The following is a 25,387-nucleotide window of genomic DNA, read 5'->3' as shown; positions in this document are numbered from 1 at the left end:
CCCTGAATTTCTCATATCTTACTGACTGAAGTCTTTTTCAGATGGCACTCTCAGAAAGAGAAGAGAAATTCAGGGAAATGATAAGAACAGAGCTGCATGCAGATACATATCTTGATGCTGAGAGTTTTCATTTTAAAGAAAAAGAGGCAATTATGTAAATGAAAATGCAGAGATAAGAATCTTGGGTTTAAATATTTTCTGCATCTTTAGACTTTATAATAAGAAAAGGGAATGCTAATTTACAAACTCTGGTATAACTCCTCTGCAGCTGCTAGTCACAAATTGTCCCTCACTCCCTGCTCTGCTTTGTGCAGGCAGATTCTCAGAAGCTGTGTCAGTGCCGAGCTGAACTTGAATCTTTGCATGGCAGGTTTGCTCCCTGGGTAATTAGGATAAGAAAGCCAGGGATCAAATCCCATTAGAGCACATTCAAATCAAAAACAATGAGCACAGTTTTCTTTGTATATCACAGTCTGTAATTCAACAGGAATTATCTAACCAAATCTGCAGAAAACCTTGTCTTTGATAAGTGTATTTGGAGTTACATTTTGGGTTGTTGCTTTTTAAAAAATTATAGAGCTTTTCATTATTGCATAAGATAAACAATCCTTCATCCTGATACACTTGAATTATTGAAGTTCTTGGTGTGCATTGCTGTTTAAGTTGTGCATTCCTTATAATGACTGAAAGTAAAATCACAGTCATTTGAACAGCCAGCTCTTAATACACTCCACAAAAGATGGCTTAATTCATAGGAAATGATGAACACTTCTCCCCTCCTCTGCAACCCAATGAAACATGATGGAGCAAACTGTCAGGAAAATGTACTGTAAAAACTTCAATACTGTACATCATACTCACCAACTGAAAAATATAAAGAATATAAATATATTCAATCTCTTAACGTCATACTCTTACAGTGAGATTACAGAACAAAGGAGGTGAGTTGTAAACTGTTTAACATTTTACTTGATACATTTAAAAGACAGCTGCTACATAGACATAGAATTTGTTGTATGAGCCCAGGCTTTGCTGCAGCAAATATAACTCATGTGGACGTGGAGAAGATGTAGATGTTGTTTAAGCCAGCAAGCATGTTGTTATGGGTGACCACTCTTCTGCTCATGGCAGTCGTCATCATAAATATAAGCTCCTAGATACAATTACCATTAAAACTCATCTATTCTGGACAAAACTGGACCAACATCACAAAGATGAAGCAGATAATTCATGCTCAGACAATAGAGAAACTGCTGGGAAAGTACAAATGCCCACAACTCTCACATATCCAAGCAATAGCCAGTAACTAGCTTTAGTAAGAAGAGGGACCCTGTGAGACAGTGATGTGAACAAATCTCTCTCTTTGAGACAAAGAGAAGGAAGGAGAGGGTGGAATTAAGAAAAGGAAATAGAAGAAGGACAAAAGGTTAGGCCTGTTGGTGATATGCTGCAATTAAGGCAGACTTTTTCAGCTGCACTGTTCCAAAGTTCAAGCAATTAAAGTCACTTGGTAGATTTTGCCCTCCTTGACAGAATGACTACAGGATTTGGAATCAGGGAACAAAAGGATCTGGGCTTTTGATACACTGCCTAGCTTGTTAAAAGCAGATGTGTTTGGTTAAGGATCTTTTTAATTGCAATTCAGTAGGCAGGAGCGTTCTTCAAGCTTTTCCTCTTTCTTGCATTTCATCATGACAGCGAAGAAAATGAACATCATGTTGGAAAGGGAATTTTATCTTCACTCTTGAGGGGGCTCAGCTCTGGCCTCAGTCAGAAGAAGTAGAGATCAGCATGGCAGAGCCTTGTATCTGCAGCTTTAACTGTTTGTTGATTTAGTTTCATAGATTTTAAAGTGATATCTATTGCATTTATAGATATTCAGGAGGGATGTCCTCTTGAATCCCTGACAGCATTTAATTATGATTGTAATTATAAAATGTCTCTGATCTCTATGGAGCATGAAAGGATCAATAGAGTATAATACAGCTGAAGAACAGAAAGCTCTTCTGGGTCACTGGTTATTTCTATCCCTGTTTCCCACCCTTCCTGCCCCTCAACTGACTGCTGCTCTTCCTGCTGTTGGAGATAGATATGAGGGGAAAAATTGTTGGGGTGTTGAAAACTAAGTGTAGCAGTGGTGCTTGTGACTATCAAATGATCTGTATATTTAGAAGATAGCATGACTTGCACTGGTTGCTGAAAACTAAATGAGAAGGTTTACAAATTTTATGTTAGAAGTAGCAGTGTAAAAGCACCAACCTTACTAAAGATGAGGTTGCCCATCATAATCCAGATGGAGGGTTCCAGGACAAAATTGACTTCTTAATGTAAAACTTCTGCTTTTCTGAAGTATTTGTACATTGACAAGTACTTGCAGTACCACACAAATTAATTTGCTGAGTTTTTATCTAATAATTATCATTTTCTTCAGTCTTAGAGAGATTTTTTGAGCAATTACTTTTGACTCATAGCATTTAGATCAGGATGTAAAGTATATCAGAAGTCAGCCATGTTCACTTCTAGGGTTCTGGTTTAAACTTTTCTAACTTCATTAGAACTTAGTCATAACTTTGCTCTGCTTAAAGCTTAGTTTTGATTTGTTCTCCATGTTGTTTCCATTTGCTCATGACTTCTACTGGATAAGTTTCTTAGGAGAGAAAGCTGGTAGCCCCTAGATAAGAATGATAAAAAAAATGATTAGTTGAGTTATGTGCTGATGTGCTGGCATCCTGCATGGACTTCTATATGGGAGTGGCATACAGATGATAGATTGAATGGTTCCTCCACCATAATGTGAAGTCAGAAGAGGAAGATGCTAGTACCTTTTCTACACTGTTCAACCTAAATAACCCAATCTTTATAGAATCACTACATCTCTGGTGTAACTTCTCCTGCTAAAATTCTCTATACTGAAGCAGGGTAATAGCTGGGATTTAAAATGTACAGAAGTAAAGCTGTTAAAAGCAGAATTTTTCTCCCATGTGAAAAAAATCTACCAAGGGAGATTTCAGCATTTTGAAATTACTTTCTGCTTTGAATTCAGAATCTAAGTTTTAGATGAGAACAGTTAATCCAGTTTTGTTTCAAGCTCAAACACTGAAATGGGAATGCTGCCTATCATTAACAAAATTGAAATAGTTTGCTATATTTAAATGAAACAAAAAAAAAAAAACAAAAAAAAAAACAAAAAAAACCCCACTTTGTAAATATTTCAGACTTGTTTGTAAACTTTTTGGATGATATTTTGTGGGGGATTTTTTTTTTATTATTATTTCAGTTTTGAACATTTAATTTCATTATTTCAGAAAGCCACAACAGTAACTTAAAACATTATCTTTCTGCTGAGTCTTTTACATCGCTAGCACTTTTCAGTCACATTTTTTGTTTGACTTTATGCTGTCAAAATCAAAATTCTGCATGTCTTTCCTTGTATGCAATTGCTATCATTTACGTTTTCCTTCATTCTTACACTTCTTTCCATTAATTTTCCTATTGAAATCATCTGGGGGAGAGAGAGACTCCAAAAGAGAAAGGTGGTTGTGTGTTACTGTAAGAGATGTCCAACTATCCCAAACATTATGGAATAATGGGTGAAACTCCACTGAAGTCAATGGAGCTTTAAATATTGGCACCAACAGAAAATTTGTCCGTAGAGTGCAATTGCATTGTTACATCTTGAATGCTTTTCATTCTCATGATAGAAGTTAGTGAAAGAGACTCTTTTCAAGCACTCATGCATTTATTATTTTAAAAATCCATTTTCTCAAAGAGGTCAAAAGCTCTTCTCATCTCCATAGGGAGCCCATGGGAATTTTGGCGTTCTAGAGTACAGCAGGTATCCAACTGCATTAAAATGTTAATGCTGTTTTTTAACCATGCTATGGTTTTGCCATGAATCAAAAGTAGTGGAATTTAATTATTTTTTGAGTGGAAGGAAAAAAATTCCAGCAGGAAAAATGTCACATTAAAATCGGATAACTTCCAACTAATCTATAAAAGAAATTCCCCTTCTGAAAAACTCATAAACCCAATTGCTTTATATCACCAGTGTGATGCTATACTACTGCTTTTGTACTCTGTTTCTGCCAATGTTTTTGTTTGTAATACATGCAATAAGCAAATTACACATTTCCCCTAATAGCTGAATGTTGTTTTTTTTTTTTTGTTTGACTATTCAACAATGCTGGAGTTTCCCACCTTGCCTGTTTTGATACTTTTTATCTAAGAACAGAGAACAACACAATTATTTGTTATTATTTGTGCTCATTATTTTGGAGCCCTGAGACCTAAACAGCACCTCTCTGTGCAAAGCACTGTGGGATACTGCAGATAATCGCTGCCTGAAGAGCTTTTGGGCTGAGGCTCCCATACCCTGCAGCATGGTGGTTGTTCTGTGGGCAGATTATAAGCCTGGGCCATGTTCATTAAATTCGAGAGATTTAATGCTTTGCCCCTGCTCATGCAGGAAATCTGTGGCCAGCCTTGGAGAGGAAGCCAGATCTCCTGCATGGTGGTATGGCTCCCTCAGCTCCTGACCCATCTGTCCTCCTCTCTACTATATTGTTGGCCTCCAGTGCAAACAAGTCTGCCCAAGGAATTTTCCATTGAGTTCTGCTGTTGATGAGTTTCTTTCTCACCAATAGGTGGAAACTGACTGCCCGGTTTCTCAGGTGACACAAGGAACGGTTCTGCCATCCCAAATGAGGCAGGAAAAACATCATGCAGAACAAGGAATTTTCCATAAGAAACTGTACCATAGCAACTGACAAAGACGTTGAAGCACATTACACTTGCTCTGCTTGTTGCAACCTGTGCTTTGATGCAACAGGACATCAGAAAAGTGAAGATTTGTGTTTTTGTTTTGTTTTGCTTTTCTTTTGCTTACTTATTTCTTTGGCCAGGATAGTGATTGCTTTAACTGGTGCTGCTTGATCATAAAGAATTTATTGCAAAATTGTGTAACCTTTCCATATCCATCTCCAAGGTCTGTGCCAGAGCCTGTGTTCTGGCAGGCACTGCCATGCTATAGCTGGGGAGGGTGAGGGAACTACATCTGCAGACTTCCATGAGATCACAAGTTTTTGAAGCTGTAGGATCACCAACCAATAGGATGCAGAAATATTTCTAACAGGATAGCAGCTGTCTAATATGTGACACTAAAATAAAGTTGACTCACTAAGAAGTAGTGATAAATAAGCCAGCAAAAGCTGCTATCTGTTTTTACTAAGCACACCAAAATGAGGTTGTCTAATGTAATAGAAAAGAAGTTAGTGTCTGTGGCACTGATTTGGATACAGCCAAATTTCTGCTGTACTAGGAACAGCATTTGATCAAAATGTTGAGATTTTTGAAATCTCAAAGTCTTTGAAGGGCAGATGTTTGGCTTGTTCCATAGCAGCTGTAACAGGCTGTTCAAGATGAACAAATCTAAGTTAACAGGGCCTAAAATGCTTAAGTGCGAAAACAGGAAATCTGATTAGCACTACAAATCAGCTGAGGTCTGGAGATTCCCCTTCTGTTGAGCTGGGGCAGTTCAGTCATCTTCCATTTATTTCTGGAGTTTATACTTCACTCTACCCATACTTAGTCTCTCCCTTGTGTTCCTTTTCAAGCTCATGGGCAGTTCAGGCTTGTGCTTCTCACAGGAAATGGTAAACTCCACGGTTCTCCTCTCTACTTTATCTGCAGACATGAATTAACAGGTGGAAGGTACATTGTTCAGCACATCTGTTAGGCATGTGCTCTGTTTTCATACACATTAATTGCTTATCAGATTAGAAGGACTATATTCCTGAGGTAAAATGTACTGCTTTTCCGTGAGACTTCATGCTACATGTTCCCCTTGACGGCAGTGACTAGCCTGTCACTGATTTGGAGAAATTGTGTGGGAGTCCTGTAGACCTGGCCTTGAGCTAAAAACTGTTTACTGGAGCAAGTGTCATTACAGCTGTTTATAGCTATGACTTTTAGCATGCTTCATATGTGAAAACATCATACTCTGGGTAGCAGCAGGGGTAATGAAAGGTCTCTAGCCACTACACCTACTGTAACTAACATATATCTGGGTTGGTTATAAGCAAAAAGACTATTTAAAATACTCTGAATTTAAGAAGAGATTTTTCTCAGATATGGTCTGGATGCTAAGCTAGAGTAGACCTCATAGAGATGCAGCTTACCATTTTCCCCAGCTTACACAACTGGCATTTCTGATGAATGTTTGGCACAATATGGAGTAAAATCATTCCAGTAGCTCCTGTTCAGAAATCTTAATTGGTTTACACTTGTGAAGGTGTGGAAAGAAATCAAGAGCAAGTACTTTAAAATGTGGTTGTGGTATGTTAATTCCCGAAGGCCTGTTTATTTTTATCTGGAGTAGTACTTTAATGACTAACAACATACAGACTGGAATAAGGAAAGAATTAACTCAGTCAGAAGAGAAGCAGACATCACATATTTTCTTCCACATGTATTGTTGTCATTGTGTTTGTTTGTTTGTTTTGTCTTGTTTTAATTAGAGAGTGCTCTGGGTTTATTAATTGCTTTCTTCAGAAGTTTCTCTTTGTGACTGTTAATCTAGAATGATCTACTGAGTTTCCCAGTTTACATTTTGTGAGTGATAGTGGAGTTGGTTTCACAGCTTACAAGGTTACACTGAAGACAGTGGAAGGGAAACAGAGCTGTTGAAAAATCCTTTTTCTGAATGTTTTTTTTTTTTATTCTAGTTGCTTCATTTTTGTGTGTGTTTAATGCAGTTAAACTTTGAGGAGGTCAGAATCAGATGTCTGTAAAAATAAATGAAAGTATTTCTTGCATTCTTCTCTAGATTTTAAGGTAAGACAGCTGTAAGGAGTTTCTAACATTGTTTTCTAAACACCAGTGTAAAACACACACACTTCGTAGCTTTGTAACACCGTGCAAATAGAAAGAAATTCATCTTCAGAAGAAAATACTATGAGGCAGCTAGGTAAGCACTTTTGGTCTTATTTTGTAGGTTGGGAAAACAATGATGAAGGGATTCACTCAGAAGAAGTGTCTTAAAGTTGTTTGCTGAAGCCCTCATGACAAATGCCTTTCCATTTCTATGTGTGTCTGTTGAGGTTTCAGAAGTAAACAGTGTTGCCTCTCTGTAGTTTCTGTGTGAGGAAAAATGCAAATCAGTATGGTTATTTTTGCAGTTAGAGCCTGTTATATTTTTAGAATGTGTGGCTGAATTACCATTCTCATAAAGAAGAAAATGTTAAAAGGGAAGAACAAACGTGACAGAAGCAGTGGTGAAAACAGCACTTTTGCCTTTAGGTTGATTGTGATTTTTATGTAGAAAATTCCATTTGGGAAGAATATAGGAAAATTTCCAGGGCATGTAGGGATGCAACAAGGAAAGCTAAGGCCCACTTAGAATTAAATCTGATGAGAGTAGTCAAGGAGGACAAGAAAGGATTCTGTATGTCAATAGCAAAAGGAGGACTATTGAAAATGTGGGCCTGTTTCTGGGTGCCCTGGTAACAGAGGATACTGAGAAGACAGAGTTACTGAATGCCTTCTTTGCTTCAGTCTTACTGCTAAGACTGCCCTCAGGAATCCCAGACCCTTAAAATAAGAGATTCTGGGGATGGGAGGACTTCCTTTTGGCTGAGGAGAATCTGGCCAGAGATTGTCTAGGCAAATGCAATGCTTACAAGTCCATGGCCACCCATGGGATGCATCCATGAGTGCTGAGGGAACTGGCAGAAATGACTGACAAGCTGCTCTCAATCATCTTTGAAAGGTGATAATTGAGAACAGGAAAGGTGCCTTAGGACTGGAGGAAAGCCAGCGTCACTCTAATCTTCAGAAGGGACAAGTAGGAAGGATTGGGAAACTACAGGCCAGTCAACTTCATGTCCATCCCTGGGAAAGGGATGGAACAGTTTATTCTGAATATCATCTCCAAGCAAAGTAGAAGAGAAGATCAAGTATTCAACTTGAACTCACCAAGGGGAAATCATACTTTACTGATTTGGTAGCCTTCTGTGGTATCAAAACTGAGTGGGTAGATGAAGGGAGAGCAGTGGATGCTGTATACCTTGACTTCTGCAAGTCTTTTGACACTGTTTCCCATAACATCCTCATGGGTAAGCTTAGGAAATGTGAGATAGATGAATGGACTGCTGAGATGGACTGAGAACTGACTTACTGGCTGAACTCAAAGGATTATATCAGCAGCACAGAGTCTAGTTCTAGACCTCTAGTTAGCAGTTATCCTAGAGTATCAGTACTGGCTGTGGTCTTGTTCAATGTCTTCATCAGTGAGCTAGACAAAAGGATAGAATGCACCCACAGCAAGTTTGCTGATGATATGAAGCTGGAGGAGCTAACACACCAGACGGACATTCAGAAAGGCCTGGACAGACTGGAGAGCTGGACATAGAGGAGATTCAGCAAGAGCAAGTGCTGAGTCCTACATGTAGTGGGGAATAATCATATGTACCAGCACAGGATAGGGGCTGACCTGCTAGAAAGGAACTCTACAAAGAAGAACCTCTGTGTCTTGGTGGACAACAGGTTGGACATGAGCCAGCAGTGTGCCCCTGTGGCCAAGAGGGTCAACGGTATTCTGAGGTGCATTAAAAAAAGCATGGCCATCTGGACAAGGCAGGTGATCCTCCCCTTCTACATTGCCCTAGTGAGGTAGGTCTGGGTTCCCCACTTCAAGAAAGATGGGGAACTTGTACAAGTCCCCCATCTTCCTTGAAGTGGGGAACTTGTAGAGAGGGAGGGTCACAAAGTTGATTAGAGGCCTGGAGCATCTCCCTTATGAAGAAAGGCTGAGAGACCTGGGACTGTTCAACCTGCAGAAGAAAAGACTGATGCGGGATCTTAACAAGTGGAAGGAGACAGGCTCTTCTCAGTGGTGTTCAACCACAGAACAAGGGGCAGCAGGCATAAACTGGAACATAGGTAGTTGCATACAAATATGAGGAAAAACTTTACTGTGGGTGCAACAGAGCACTGGAGCAAGCTGACCAGAGAAGTTGTGGAGTTTCCTTCTCTGGAGATATTCATAACTCACCTAAGCACTTTCCTGTGCAATGTGCTGTAGGGAACTTGCTTTAAGAGGTAGGTTGGACTAGATGATCTCCGGAGCTCCCTCCCGATCCCTATAGTTCTGTGATCCTGTATGTGGGAAGATGTTGGAAAAAATAGCTAATAAATCTTGGAAATGATCTATAGTTGATTACGTTAGTTTCTGACTCTTTGTTTTCTCTTTAAAATTCTATCTAGAAGAGCAGATTAGAAAAACTGTGACCTGGAAACAGCTGGATGACCATTTTATTATTTCTGGGCTACCAGAAGCCAAGCATCACAACTGCCTAATTGGCTTAACAGAAGTTCTTCTCAGGTGCAATACATCACCCTCCTGCTGGTGGCAGTCTTGCAGGAAGCAATGATTAGTTGACACTGGTTGTGAAGCAGTCTATTAATCTACCATGGTGACATCCTGACTGTGGGGCTGAATAGTAACTCACGCTTTGTGTATCTCAGTTTTAGTTCAGTACAGGAGACACATATACCAACAGTCAACACCCATTTACTTAGCTGCAAGTGCCAGCTTTGAGCAACTAGAGAGAAAAATCCAGCTGTGACTTTGAGACAAAAAAATTCACTGCTGACAATGAAAGTGATGTGATTTTTAATACTTTCTCTACCGATAAGCATGTAGGGTATTCTCCATTACAGATGAATAAGTATAGCAGCCATTTGTGTCGGTTACTGCTCAAAATGAATATATAAGCAACTGGTACTTATCTGCTCTGTGAGAGAACTTGAAATTCAGAAAGAACAGGAGAAAAAAACTAACATTATGTCTGTCTTGCTGTGCAGCTACAGTTTCTTTAAACTGTTCTGTAATGTCTTGGTGTTACAGTAGTTGCAACACAACAGACTTGCTTTTTTAAAAAGCAACAGTCACAGAGAAGCTAAGTGAGAAAATAACTTTTCTGGCCAATGCATTTTGATTTCTCACAGAGGCTCCCAGGACATTTGCATTCACTTCAGGATGCATGTATTACAGAAGATTCAATTGTAAGTACTTTCCAAGAATAAAGAGTACAAGGGGGAAGGTGATTGTGATTTATGCTGACATCTATTAAGCTTTTATGGAAGATCACACGTGTATACTAGCTATCATCATAAAATTAACTGGTACTAATTGGTCAAAGCTGCCAACTCAGTTTGCTTATAACACTATTTTTTAGGTCATGTTCATTATACTGACATAGTATGTCAGACCCTGAATAAAGTTCATTCAGCCATTTATGATGCTCTTCTTCTTGTTGCTCTGCTATGTGTATGTGCTGCCATCAATGTGGGTTCACATCTCTGCCAAGACTGAGTCTGTATACTTTGGGAAATATATGTCTCATGTATCTGCCTAGTGGTCTCTTCTCCAGCACCAGTGGGTTGTGGGAGGGCACCCTTTGACTGAACCTTGTCTGGTGTTTTCCTCTTTCTTGGAAACTGACAAGAACAACATGTTCAAACACGTTCCCTTTTTTTCCCCCTTTTGAGGCATGGAAGTAAGGGGAAAAAAATAAATAAATAAAAACAGAAAGAGGCTGTTACTGAGTTCATTATTGTGCTATAAATCAACCAGTAAACTTCCATGCATTTTGCTGTATTTGGGAAGCTCCTGTTCCTTAGTGACAGCTGCTTGGCTCAGCACACTGTAATTATCAGCTCAAAAACAAGATGCTTTTAGGCGCTGAAATCATAATGGCAGAGACTGAACTTGTCTTCAACCTCCTCATGGGCCACAGCTCTAAAAGATCCCATTTAGTGTGTGCTTGATTGTGTAGTTGCATTTGATACTAGGCTCTGCCAGTTCATTAACACACTAGACCCTTTAGGAAGCTTTTACCCTAAAGAAATATAGGTCTTTGTTTTTCATTAGCTGCTGATGTATCATACAGTTACTGTTTGATTAATGCATCTGTGTTAACTTTCTTTCTCTAAAATAAAGGTTTTTTTGATATATGGGAGGGAATTTTGTACATGTTTGTGAAACTTTCCAAAGTTCTTATTTAAACAGAAGGAACCTGGCTGAGAAGCAGACCTGCTAACCTGCTGGATGTAGTTAAACTGAGTGCTCTCTGTTCCTTCTTTATGTCCTGTCTCCCTTTCTTTGATTGCTGGCTGGACAGAGGGGCTGCATGTCAACGAGATGACTGACACCTGCTGTCAGCAGCCACAAGGACATACAGAGCATGAGATTACCTCTGATCTGCTAAGAGGACAACGGGTTCTACACTGTGCAGACTATTTGCAAGGGACTGTGTGTAGAGCAGACTTCATCTCCCTCAACAAACTTGTTCTGACAAAGGAGTCTTTTTTATTGGTTTGAAATGTAGGAAAATGTAATTTTAGCTGACAAATATCCAGAGCTCAAGAAAATGGAAGTAGACTTCTCGTACTCCTTGCTAGGCCTTGCTAGGTTTGAAAATTTAAGCATGTACTGTATTTGTGTTGATATGAAGGAAGATTCCCCCCCCCCATCCCCTTCCCAAGAACATGCAACAAGATAAAAGAAAAGTGATATATCATTGTAGTCCTAACCCTGAAAAACCTTAATCGTGTTCTGTTTTGCTGTTTTGTAAATCTTTTGCGACTTCATTTGAAAGACCCGTAAGTGAGAACTTGAAGAGCCATTTTTTGGAACTATTACAATGTAGTAATCTTCAAACTGCTTAGTGGCTGTGGTTGAGCTTTCTAACCCAGGAGTAAAAATGAGTTTTCTGGATGTACTTAGCGTATGTATGCTTCTAGTTGTATCTGCCTTTTTTAACAGTAAGAACGGAAGTTCTGAAACTGTGACAGAGGCCAATGAGGAAAAGCCATATGGAGATGTAAGCCACTGTAGATGGCACACCATCAAAGAGGTGTACCAGCCTGTCAATGAAAGGAAAGCAGAACAACAGTAGCCTTGCCAAGGAAGCACTAAATGCTGAACTGAAGAACCGAAAGACAATACATCTGTAAGAGACAAAAACCTACTTTCCATGTCCATCCACCTTTTAAGATGGTTCTGCTTGTCTCTTCCATTGTGTGGGTTTTTCAGGACAGATAATGTTCAGTGCTAACCCATCTGTGACCCCAGATGAAGGAGGAAAAGGGCAAAATGAAGTTCTTTACTTTTCAGTGTATAGGAAAAGTCTATAGTCTTCTTTTTTTCTTTTCTTTTCTTTTCTTTTCTTTTCTTTTCTTTTCTTTTCTTTTCTTTTCTTTTCTTTTCTTTTCTTTTCTTTTCTTTTCTTTTCTTTTCTTTTCTTTTCTTTTCTTTTCTTTCCTTTCCTTTCCTTTCCTTTCCTTTCCTTTCCTTTCCTTTCCTTTCCTTTCCTTTCCTTTCCTTTCCTTTCCTTTCCTTTCCTTTCCTTTCCTTTCCTTTCCTTTCCTTTCCTTTCCTTTCCTTTCCTTTCCTTTCCTTTCCTTTCCTTTCCTTTCCTTTCCTTTCCTTTCCTTTCCTTTCCTTTCCTTTCCTTTCCTTTCCTTTCCTTTCCTTTCCTTTCTTCCTTCCTTCCCTTCCCTTCCCTTCCCTTCCCTTCCCTTCCCTTCCCTTCCCTTCCCTTCCCTTCCCTTCCCTTCCCTTCCCTTCCCTTCCCTTCCCTTCCCTTCCCTTCCCTTCCCTTCCCTTCCCTTCCCTTCCCTTCCCTTCCCTTCCCTTCCCTTCCCTTCCCTTCCCTTCCCTTCCCTTCCCTTCCCTTCCCTTCCCTTCCCTTCCTTTTTCCTTTTTTCTTTTTTCTTTTTTCTTTTTTCTTTTTTCTTTTTTCTTTTTTTCATGGGAAATCTGATCAAAGCTCAAGGATGTTCCTTCTCTTATTTGTTTGCCTTTCTTGATGTTACCATGTCTTTTGTGAGTCCTCTTCAGTCCAAAGAAATTAAAACATGGGTATGCTGAAGATTCAGCGTTCCTCATGGAAAGCCATACAGTATAGTGCAGAGCTCTGGCAGGAGCTCTGAAACTGAACAAAAATTACTAGAAAAAGTGTAAATAGTATTGTTTAAAAGTGGTGTATAAAAGACTGAATTTTGTTGTGCTCCTTTGATATCTTCTCTATTCTTACAATTTCCTTTCTTACTCAATTAGCTATAACAGAGCAGTCTTACCCATCTAAGATGGCAAGAACAGGTGCTGCGATATCTTTCAGTAAAGTAATTCAGCAAAAGGTGATAATTAAGTCTGTATTAGTAATTAACTCTTCTGTCCCCTTTCAGGAGATGAAATTTGGGACTGTGAGCCAAACACATAGTTTACTCTTGCACTGGACTGAAAGGCTGGATTTGGTTTTCACATTTCTTTTTCAGAGGCCAAAAGTAAAATCCTCCTGTTCTCCTCATATTGAGATACTTAATGATTTTCTTTTCCTTTTAAAATAAGAAGAGAAAAGTAAAGCAATGATGCATACATAAAAAACGAGGCAATCTCTTTTGAATTGCACCTTTAAGCCCACTTAGCCTGGAATGTGGCTAAGTCCTTGAATGTGTGATACTTCCTTCAGGTCCTGCTTCCCAGACTGTCATCTTGGGATGCTTTTCAGATTATGCTGTTTCTGAAAAAAAGAGGTAGAAAAGAGTTAATGCTTTGAAGATGTTATGTTTATTAGCTCTTCTCGCATGCAAGCATCTATTGTACAGGATATGCTCCATGGTACATTCCTATCCTTTGCTGAGTGCTTCTCTTCCTGTGGCTCAAAGGATCCATAAAGATTAGTGTTGTGCTGAGGGAAAGATTTCCTGGCCTGAGCTAAGAGAAGGGTGGTGATGGTGAGATCATTCTCGCCAGCTAATTTAAATGTACAAGGCAGACAAGATTTGCTACAATAAAATAATACTAGTGGACATTTTATACTGCAACTCCTGCACAGTAGTCTTTAAGTTTTGTTATCAGTAACTTTTTGGGAGAAGTGCATTGAGACTGGTATTTACAGTCTCTGATGCCATCAGAGCCCTCTTACAGTATTTACAGTGCGTGTGCTTATGCAAAGGCAGAGTTTGGTCAGCCTGCGAGGATTTAAGTTGTAAACAAAGCCACTGAAAGCTACAACAGTCACAGATTTATTGGGTTTATCATCAAATGTATCTCCTGACAGTTAGGAAATTCCTGGGGATTATGCCATTCTAATGAGTGCTTATAGTTTTTTTCATAAGTGTCTCCGGCTTTTCTTCCAAGGAAGACGTCAGCCCATGGAATTACCCCCTTCAGCTTGCCTATTAAATAACTGAAAGACTGGGAAAGTCACTGATAGCTATGCAGACTGTTTCAGAAGCCATGTTTGTAGTGGTAAAATGAAAAGATCTGAGTGTCTCTCTGACCTAGTAGTTCCTCTGTGGATAGTTTATGTTCTGTTTTCCATGTCCTCCACTGGTATCTCTGATTTGTGTTATAGTACATAAGAAGCAGTTTTTTTGTTGGCTTATTTTAGTTTCATTAAAGAGATTTGTGTCTCAAATATAGACTATCTACATGTAAACTGCTTGCTTGTTTGCACTTTCAAGAGCTGGATATTGATCTTTCATGAGGATTGGTTGCTGCTATATGCTAATAACTAAGCTGCAGCACCACACAAAAAAGGTATACAAAATGATAAGTAATAAATGTTGTATGGGTTAAGCACATCAAATAATCAGAATATTTTCAGAACTGAGATTATTTCTACGCACAAGTAGTTCTGACAGGCAAGTATTTGTTGTTGTTGTTTTTTTTTAATTTAATTTAATTTAATTTAATTTAATTTAATTTAATTTAATTTTATTTTATTTTATTTTATTTTATTTTATTTTATTTTATGAAGTTGGTGGTTATTAATGCCATGTTGTTATCATATTAGAGAGTAGATATCACAGTGTGCCAAAATTTCTACTCTGCCAGTAGCACACAGGGCTGTAGTGATGCTGCTGCTGCAGAATCCAAAGGTCATTGGGCTAGACTTGCTGTCTGCTGTCTGTAGTGATTTTGTATCTTCATGCTACATGATTCTCTCTGAAATTCCACCCTGCCTTTTATGTGAGTGACAAATGCTGTACAAATTTGGTGTACAATCTAAGCAATTACTCAGCCATTTACATCTTTTTTTTTTTCTTTTTTTTTTTTTTTTTTTCCCTAGCAGTATCTTAGAAAGGTCTGATTCATAGTGATTGCAAGAAAAATGATAGGAGTACATAATGAAGAAACTTTTTAAAATGTCTTTCTATGACAACTTGTGTCACATCACAAATCTTATCTGCTGTTGCTTTTTTCTCATGCAATTTTAAATATGTCTGTAATATTACCTTGTCTGGTTATCTGACATCTTAAAGATCCTTTTTCTCTTCTCTAGACACTTTGAACAACAGACATTATCAGTATGTTCCACGTGTGTACCACTAGTGAGATTTTTAACAGTATCTTGGAAAAGAGTCTTAGCAGGTGACTTTGGTGGGCATGCAACACTATGGAATCCTCTAGTGTTGATAGTTCAGTGAGCAGTGGGGATGGAGCCTGATTGCTATGGCTCTTACTGTCCATCATGCAGTGCAGCCCCTCCGTAAGAATAGAGATCTCTCTTCTTCTCAGTTCTTTTCATAAGCTATGTAAAACTATATCTGAAACTGGCATTTGTGATACTGCAGCTGAGCAAGGTGTTCACACTGTGAGACATGCTCATTTATATATGTCACGTAACTTTGTAATTTTTGCATTTTTTTAGGAAACATATACTTAAAAGGACTAGTGTGATTGTTGATGTACAAAAGGAGCTGATTTAAAGCTTGTATCACAACTCAGTAGAAAGTGATACAAGAATTACCTTCCAGAACAGATAAAATGAAAAATAATAATAATAATTGGAAACATCAATATTTTTAAAGGATATTGAAAATTATTCCACAGAAGAGCTATAAAAATGACTGGCAAACTGGAAAAAATGCTTATCTGAGAAGGGCTTCGGTTTCTTTGCCTTACCAATAGCAAGAATAGTATCAGTATTTTGTGATGTCTCCTGAAACTTGAGGGAGGTAGATAGAAGCCAGATAAGCTAAAAATTAAGAGGGAACAAAAAAAACCAAAAACAAACAAACAAAAAAAAAAAAACAAAAAACAAAAAACAAAAAAAAAGGAGGTCTGCATTTTTATTAGCAATGAAAATGATTGCGCATTAGGGGAAGTGATAGCTCAGACATCCTAGTAAAGACTGGCACATCTTTTTTCAGAAGGTATTTTCCTGCCAAGAACAAGTCATTTAAATCAGTGGTATGCTCCATGCTGTGCAGAAGGTCAGCTTAGGTGGTGTAATGGTCACATGTAGTTGCAAAGTGTTCAGACCTATGCTCTGTAACCAAGGGAAAACCATTTTTACTCTGTCACAGCATTTCACTGTTTAATTACATGCAGGATCTTTTTAATAATTTGTACTATTGAGTGTCCTCCTGTCTGTGGCTGAAATCAGCCACATCCAGATCTAGTGAATTCAATGTGGTGAGGTGATTCTGAGCTGCCCATATTGCTTGGACCCACTCCAGAATGTGCTGAGATCCTCTGTGTTCAGCCTCACCATCAAAGGTTGGTTGCCTGGGGACTGAAATCCTATGCCTGAAGGTAGGGTTTGCAGGATAGGGCCTCAGTGCATCATTTACAATGTGACATGCAGTTTGTTAGTGTCTGAGATACTTTACATCCAATTCTTCTAGTCCCCTGGGCCCCTGGGACCTTGAGAAGAAAGCTCTATTCTGTAGTTCCCTTTCTTGCCAGCCCACTCTCCACAGTCATCCAGGAAAGCCTGCTGCTTTGGGCAAGGCTTTATAGATATTATGTAACTCTATAGCTTATTTTCAGCATTTACCCTTGTTTAGTTTGTGTGGTCTCACTTCATATTTTAGGTTTCATTTTTGTCTGAAGTGTTTCAACTTGACTTAGCTCTTAGTGTAATGTAAAATATTTTTTACAGAAATCAAACAAGATCTTTTAAATGTGAGATTACGTGGTTCTAAAAGCACAAATGGCAGCTCAAGTACAATCACCATTCATAGTGAAAAAAGGGAAAATGCATAACGACCCTTTGAGTATTTGTGTGTCTGTGAGAAAATGTTCTGAAACCACTTCTTTGGTAATCCAGTTATGCCACCTCTTTAGCCAAATTCTATGCTGTTTCTTCAATATAAATCCAGGGTAATCTCTTGGCCTTTCAGTAATTTCCAATAATTTGGAAATTATTGGCTTTATCCTGACACTGACTGAAAGCAGATTTTGACTTGCATTTTTCAGAGTATCTCCTCCCGGAATTATCTCTTACTGAATGAGGTATCATAATGGCTGCAGCTCTGAGTGTGCTGAATGTATTTTTCCCTTAGTTTATATTTTTATCACATCATATGAATTTGATTTACTTACATTGTTCTTGTATTTAATCTGTGCCCATTTAGTTGCATTTACTGTCATTCTTCATTTGTTCAGTAACTTGGTTCAGCTCAGAAAGGTAACAGGGATTGATAGAGCACGACAAGTTGTGAATATACTCTGAGCAAAGCTCTTGTATAGCTTGTAGTGCTTTGCTTTTGACAGTTTGGTATGGGACAGGTTGTCCATTCAGATGCTTTGTTTATGTCAGAGCATTCAGCAGCTTTAAATATACTATACGGGGATACTTGATATGCTTCTTATTTATTTTTACACTATTATATGTGGAGTCTTCCAGGAGCTTGACAAATGTCTTCTTACTGCTAGAGCATGAGTGAGTGGTGTTTGGTGCTCAAAATGGGGAGGACCTGAGCATTATCTAGAAAGTCAGAAGTGGTCATTACCAAGTATCTGGTAGCTGCAAAGAAAATGAAATGAAGGACCTCCCTCCCCTCTGCAGACACAGGGCTTTGCTGCTGATGTCAGTAGGGCAAAATTTCAGCTCTGTTCTGCTATCAAAGCTGATGGGCTTTGTGTTCTGAGTCAATGACAGTGGTAGTATGGAACTGAATGTCTTGGCTTCATGGCCTTGCACAGCCTCCCAGCTGCCACCTACTCCAGCTGAATGGGCTTAATCTGATGCCATCAGAGCCCTCTTACAGCAGCCAGGAGCTGGCATGGCTGCCCAAGCACCTTGTGTTCCCCAGGCCATCATAGGGAAATCAGGGGAGAGCCAAGCAGTGTTTGCTTCTCTGGCACCAGGCTCCCTTCATGTGCATTTTGTAAGCTCTTGGGTGTCTTCCACAGCTCAGGGTGCAGGATTTAGGAGTTTCTTTATGTGGGGACTGTGGACCCACTCTCCAAATGCTGTCAACATTGGTGGGAACAGGATGTGACCTTTCTTCTTGATTCTAGTATTAGTAGCATTCCATTTTCCATCCTCTAGTAAGAGGATGGGGCAGGGTATTTCTGAGTTAATGGTCACCTGGTTTGGAGCAGGTGCATGGCCGAGAAGAGGGTCAGGAGGTTGGCTGTGTATGAATATAACCCACATTGTTGACAAGGGTCAGCCCTGGTCTCTGCAGTTAAGTGGTTAATGGGAGATTTTTGCCTTGGTAGAGGGTGGCCTGATGCATGTGCAGTGCTATTTATTTCATTGCATTTAGGATTTAAGTTGCAAATAGGTTATATTCAAGTAGGGTTGAATTTCATTTTTTTACAAAAGCAGCAAAGTGTGCTTAGGCTTAATGTGTTGGTAGATACTGGCTGTTCTGTAAGATTTCAGCAACAAAAGCTGTCCACTCTGTTTAGCAGGCCAGTTAAACTGACCTTGCAGTTGTTTTATTTAGTTGAAACATTGTGAATTGATAGTACGTTGTACATAATTTGGTAGCCTTTTAAATATTAAATCTTTTAATGGAAGCTGCATTGGAAGGAGAATGTGAAATGAGATCAGCAAAAGTGCTCAAGGACTTTAATGTCAGAATCAATTGCTTCTGGGCAGCATTCTGCTAAAGCTCTGTCCACGACACTGACTAAAACCTTTGCTTCTCTTACTTTGGAGCAATATTGTAATTCATGTTTGTGAGAATGAAATGTATATCTTAAAATAATATAGCACACAGAGAGAAAGCAGCTGAAAACGTGTGCGCAGAGAGTAAGTTAGGTTTAGTTGAAAGGGGGCACAGTATGTTTCCCTGAGTTAGGTTAATTTTAAAACTTTTTCTTTCAAACATTTTTGACTCTGGATGAGACAGTTCAGCTTTTGTTAGAGGTACAGCACTAGAAGAGATATGAGAAAGGTTTCTTGTGTTTCCTGATTCCTTCATGTTTTTAAAAAATCAAACAAGAAAATATTGCAACAGCGCTGACTATTCAGTATGCTCTACATCAGTCTTCAAAACACAGTGACACATAAGCTTTTCCCAGGTGATTCTCAACATCTTCTTACCCAGGAAATGCACTACTTTCCAAATATAAATATATTTAAATCAACCTTTTTTGGCAAGGTATTAGTAAATCATGCATGGGCACACCAAATTTTTCCACCGCATGCAGTGTGTTCTACAGTCAGACCTTTCTCCAACTACCTGTAAGCATGGGCCCTTAGCCTTGCAGCTCATTTTGTCTTCTGTTTTGTCTTCTCTTTGCAGTTGTTCAGCACATCAAGCGCCACAATATTGTTCTTAAAAGAGAACTGGGAGAAGGAGCCTTTGGAAAAGTGTTTCTGGCAGAATGTTACAACCTCTGTCCTGAACAGGACAAGATCTTGGTAGCAGTGAAGGTAGAGTCTAGGATTTCCATCATTAATTCATGGTTGCATGTTTTATTTGTAAATTTTTGCCTTTTCTGTAGCCCAGTATAACTCCTCTGATATATGTGGGAGGGTTCACAAGGCTAATGGTGTTAAGAGAATGTGATACTCGATCTTGCTGTGGATTATAAAATAAAAGCTGAATTTCATAAGAAGAAGGGGAATAACAGATGGTGTCACAAAAGGGCAAAATCTTTTATGATTTATTTAAAGTATGATTAGTGAAAAATAATACCTGGGCTATTAAAAATACATGACTTACATTTGTGTGTCTAACAAAATAATCTGCAACCATCTGAGCGGATAGGTTAGGTGAAATAGGTTAGGCCAGTCAAAGGTGGCATTTTTTCATGATTATATGATTCTTTTAATCAGCCACTGAAATTATCTGTGGGAAATTGTCATTAATATAACTACCAGGAATATTATTATAAAATTGTTGGTAGTATTTTCATGCACTGTTAAAAACTGTCTGTGTGGAAATCCAGGAATTATGATATTTCACCCCTGGAGGAATATTTCTTAATTTTATATCTTCAAAATATGGTCCAAAGGTGGAAGATTCTCAGTATAGTCTCAGAACTTGGACACCAGACTGGCTTTACTGTACCAAAACATTTTAGTACCCCAAAATGGAAAGACTAAGAGTCAGTCATCATCCTCAGCTACACTAGCAAGCAGTACCAGCGAAACTACACTCAGTTTCAGTCTCCCTGGCAACAATCTCCTATCACCATCTGTTGTTCTGCTGAAAGCTCAACGAGGTATTCAACATTTTGAGGTATCTCATTAAATACAGGGTGAATGCATATTTAGAATTTGGACTGCTCTTAGGAATCAGAAGGCAATCTTGCCTGAACAGTCATGATTAGGCAACTGTGTGTACAGGATCTGGCAGTGAGAGAACATGAAAAGAGGATGGATTTGTAGGCCATTTTCTTGCTCCATCAAAAATAACAAGTTTTTTTGCTTTTTTTGCTTTTTTTTGCCAAAGCAAAGGATTACAAGGATTTTGATAGTTCAGTCATGTTGAGGAGAAATGTGAGTCGTGAGGAGAAATGGGGTCCTGAGGGAAAAAACAGAAGACAAATCTGGAAGTGAATAAATTTTCTATTGTATTTTTGGTGAAACTAGAGTGGAAATTTCCTCTTCTCTATCACTTTGGGGAAGTTCTTGATAGCAAAATAATAGTCTTTCCATTCACTTGCCACCTTTGAATGTTGTGAACAAATGGAGCCTAGCACTTCTGTTAAATGCTGTTCTGCACTCTCTCTGATGCACTGTCTCAGTAGAATTTGCAAGTAAGAGCATTCAGCCTTTAAAGGGGAAGTATCCCCACAGGTTTAGATGACAAACCTATCAGTTTTCTGCATTACTATTTTTACAATTATTATTATTTTTTCTTTGTCTTTTTTTTTTTTTTTTTTGCTAAATACATTCTTTCTAATATCAAAATGAATTACAGATGTAACCATACAGAGAACAACTTTTGTGTACAGATTATGCTCACTTAACGTTTCTTACATTAGCCCTTACTACGAGACTTTGGTCATTGTCTTAAGAGGAAATTTTTTTGCAAACTGTGTGATTGTATTGGTCCCCACATACCTTAGAGTTTGCTCTTCTGGTGCTTCCTGAACAGACAGAGATACATGGAATGTTATCACATGTAGAGGACTAGGCAGAGGACTATGTTCAGGCTCCACCATTTGACACAGGGTTTGGTACTGGAAAAATGTAATTTTTGACCTCAGAGGAGCAGCCAAGGGTAGCTTTTCCTGGCAAAGAGTAAGGCTTTTGAGAGTTTAACCCCCTTAACAAAACAACAGCAAAATTGTCTCCATGAAGTAGATGCCATGAACCCTGTAGAGGCATATGTTTGATGATAAGGGAGGAAGAGCCAGGGGACTCAGGCAGATAGGAAGCCCATTCTCACCCACGTGTGGTTGGTCCCTGCCAACACTGCTGTTCTTGACTGCTAACTGCCATGCAACTGTATGGCTTTATGCAAGTACACTAAAACACCAACCTGTACATCTTCACATTGGAGCGAACCTGCATCCTTTTCCTCATCAGCAGGGTGGTATTGGAGATGTTGAAGGTGCTGTAGCAAATTGCTTGGGAGCTGAGAGTTCCAGAGATGTATGGAAAGAGACAAAAGGAGGGTTAGTATGAGTAACCCGAAACTCCTGAGCTTCTGCTATTTGGAAAAGGAGTAAGATAGCCTGGGGAACAATTTTAAATTAAATTAAGAGGAGAGATTCAAGTTAGACATTAAGAGGAAATTTTTTGCATAGAAGGTGGTGAGGCATTGGCACAGGCTGTCTAGAGAAGCTGTGGATGCCCCATCCACAGAGGTGTTTAAAACCAGATTGGGTGAGGTCCCAGGCAGCCTGATCTAGTGTGTGGCAACACTGCCCATGGCAGGGTATTGGAATGGGATGGGCTTTCATATCCCTTCCAACATAAGCCATTCTATGGTGGATCACCTACCCTAGGAGGGCAGGCTGAGAGAGCTGGGGCTCTTCAGTCTGTAGAAGAGAATGTTCTGGGGAGACCTGATAGGGGTCTTTCAGTATCTACTGGGGGTGTATAAGAAAGAAAAGACTCCTTAGCAGTGTCTGATGTGACAGGACAAGGGGAAATGATTTCTATCTAAAAAAGAGGAGATTTAGATTGGATATAAGGAAGGAATTTTTTACAGTGAGGGTGGTGAGGCACTAGAACAGGCTGCCCAGAGATCTGATGAATGGCCCGTCCTTGGAGACATTCAAGGACAGGCTGGGCAGGGCTCTAGCCAGCCTGATCTAGCTGTAGGTGTCCCTATTCATTGTAAAGGAGTTGAACTAGATGGATTTTAAGGTCACTTCCAATTCAAAAGATTCTGTGATTCTGTGATTCTGTAAAGTGCTTACTTGTGAAAATCTGTGACCCCAGAGCTTCACCACAGGACAAGCTGGGCTCACTCCCCAGGTGTGTTTTCAAATCAAACTGGCAAACCATTTACTGCACACATTTGTAGAGATATGAGGATGGGAAAAAAAAACACAACAACACACAGAATCATAGAATCATAGAATTGCTCAGGTTGGAAAAGACCTTAAAGATCATCAAGTTTAAATGCAACCTGATCTTACTGTAACAACCCACCACTAAATAAAGTCCCTGAGCACCACATCCCAACAGTTTTTAAACACATTTAGGGACTGTGACTCAACCACCTCCCTGGGAAGCCCATTCCAGTGCTTAACTACCCTTTCTGTAAATAAGTTTTTACTGATATCCAGCCTAAATCTCCCTTAGCACAACTGGGGCTATTTTCTCTCATCCTGTTACCTGTCACCAGTGAGAAGATGCCGGCCCCACTCTCACTGCAATCAGCTCTCAGGTATGTGAAGCGAGCAATAAGTTCTACCCTCACCCTTCTCTTCACCAAACTAAACAGCCCCAGTTCCTCCAGTCGCTCCTCATAGGGCATATTCTCCAAGCCCTTCACAAGCCTTGTTCCCCTTCCTTGGACCTGCTTTTGAGGTATCCAGAACTGAACACGGTACTTGAGGTGAGGCCTCACCAATGCTGAGTACAGGGGCAGGATGACTTCCCTAGTCCTGCTCACCACACCATTCCCGATACAAGCCAGGGTGCCACTGGCCTTCTTGGCCACCTGGATATACTGTTGGCTCGTATTCAGCCAACTGTCCACCAGCACACCAAGGTCCATTTCCATCAGGCAGCTTTCCAGCCACACCTCCCTAGGCCTGTAGGGTTGCCTGGGGTTGTTGTGACCAAAATGCAGGATCCAACACTTGGCCCTCTTGAAACTCATGCAATTTACTTTAATCCATTGATTCAGTCCTTTCAGAAAAGTTATCATTTCACTGCTGGCCAATTTTGCTATGCCACAGTTATTCAAGCTCTGGGTGCTGTCTATTCCTAGGGCTGGTTTACCAGGCATGGTTTTGTCCTTGTTTAAGCTGACTGGGGCTGAAGTTAAGGATGGCCCGCAGGGCACTTACTTCAGCTGCCTCTAGATGCCCTAGGGGTGGGATACATAAGATTTGCCCTATGCTTATCTACAGTTGTGGTTGTCTAGCAGACTGATGGATGAGTTTAGGAGATGAAGAACATGTCCATGATACTGAAGTGGATAACCAAAGATTTTCAACTCTTCTCCTAATCTCAGGTATTCTATGATATAGGGGAACAATAAGTGTTTCACAATGGAAGGCTGGAACAGTGAAAAGGAAGGCTGTCATGAGAAGTTTGTTAGCAGGTTGTACTGGTGTCTGTGTGAGACAGATGTCTACACTTCTCTCCTGACCTTTGCATGGATGCAGCTCTGTTGTGTTGGGGTGGATTGAGGAGCTGGTGGTTTGTGCTTGCTGCACTGAACAGATGTGTAGGAACCATTTTCTACATGGATATCTGGGCAAGGACTTGGTGGAGGAAAATAAACAAGGGGTGCAGTCCATCTGCCACAGGGCTGAACTCAGAGTTCCTGCACTAGCCAGGGAAGGCCTCTGTTGCCCAAGAAAGCATGCCACTCTTCTTTAGCTGCTGGTCCAGCAGCCTGATGATTGGAAAAGTACTTGTGATTGTATCTCTGTCCCTGCTCAGGATAAACTCCCATTGACTGATAAGAGTGCTTTGCATGCAGAGCTTTGGCTTACTTGTCAGTAATAGTACTAATGAATATGCCTTTGTTTCTGCCTTGTGCTCTTAGGGTTTTATTTTGGTTTGATTTTTTCCCTTACACTGTGAACAAGCTTAACATATTCCACAGTATAATTTCCATGTGAACGTTCCTTGCTTATTGTTTCACTTTCCAGTCTCCTCCTAGCCTATGTCATCTGTCTCACATGTATTTTGTCTATTCTGTGTCCTGCGTGAGATAATTAAAAGGAAATGAGAGGACCTTTCACTGGAAGGTAACAGATCAGGTTACCCCTTGGTAGTAGAAACCCTGTCTGAGTTTTACCAGGGCTTTAGACCTTTCCGTATTTTTCTGTTTGACAGAAATTGTGTAATTGCCATGGCAACTGCTCTGTCATATGATAATTTTGCTGTTTCTATGAGATAAAAAGAGTCTCCTGAAATATATAGTATGCCATACTCACAGGGCAAGCATTTTTACTGTCTCTCCACTGAAAAAGCATGCTGGAAACAGTATTAGCCTGTGCTTCACTCTATTTTTTTTTTTTTTTTCCTGTGTTGCTATTATTTAAAAAATGTTTTTAATGTTCATTGTTTCTCTATTTTTCTTGCTGAGAAGAACTGTAGTATGATTGCATTATACATGAAACCACCATAGGGGACTCAACTGACAACAGGATTATTCTGTGTGATTTCATCATTTAGCATAGGTTGGACTGTGTGTTGTTGTCTGCATCATGTTAAGGCATTATCCCAGAGCCTGGAACAACTGAAAGACAGTTCAGTTTCATTTCTGATTTGATCTGCATGTGATTTTGTGGTGATTATATTTGAAGAGCAAACCTGATATCCATCTTAGATGATATAGCTGTTTATGCTAATGTGTCACAGCTTGTGAAGGTATGGTGACCCAAATCCTTGCAAAATTATTAGTAAAATTTGTGGAAGAAGGTTTCTATGCCTGAAGACAAATGAAACTGATAAATGAATCCCTCAAGAAAGTGGCACAGCATGCT

At 39.5% G+C, this 25,387-nt stretch overlaps 1 protein-coding gene across 4 annotated transcripts in view; it reads left to right on the top strand.

Annotated features, from left to right (window-relative positions):
• The window catches only part of NTRK2 (neurotrophic receptor tyrosine kinase 2), a 203,262-nt gene that overhangs the window by 134,491 nt on the left and 43,384 nt on the right, over positions 1-25,387 (top strand). For 3 of the 4 annotated variants that reach the window (XM_015849248.3, XM_085530321.1, XM_085530318.1), the window contains one exon: positions 19,558-19,688. In XM_015849248.3, coding sequence (XP_015704734.2) covers positions 19,558-19,688 — 131 coding nt within the window. Of the gene's footprint in view, positions 1-4,643; positions 11,014-19,557; positions 19,689-25,387 lie in introns of those variants that run through there. The other variant, XM_085530320.1, reaches the window with a different exon arrangement.

Source organism: Coturnix japonica, chromosome Z, assembly GCF_054131305.1.
Source record: "Coturnix japonica strain WE chromosome Z, WE-NBRP24, whole genome shotgun sequence".
Lineage (NCBI taxonomy): Eukaryota > Metazoa > Chordata > Aves > Galliformes > Phasianidae > Coturnix > Coturnix japonica.
Note: the sequence above shows the minus strand (reverse complement) of the source record. Positions and strands in the feature narration are given on the sequence as shown.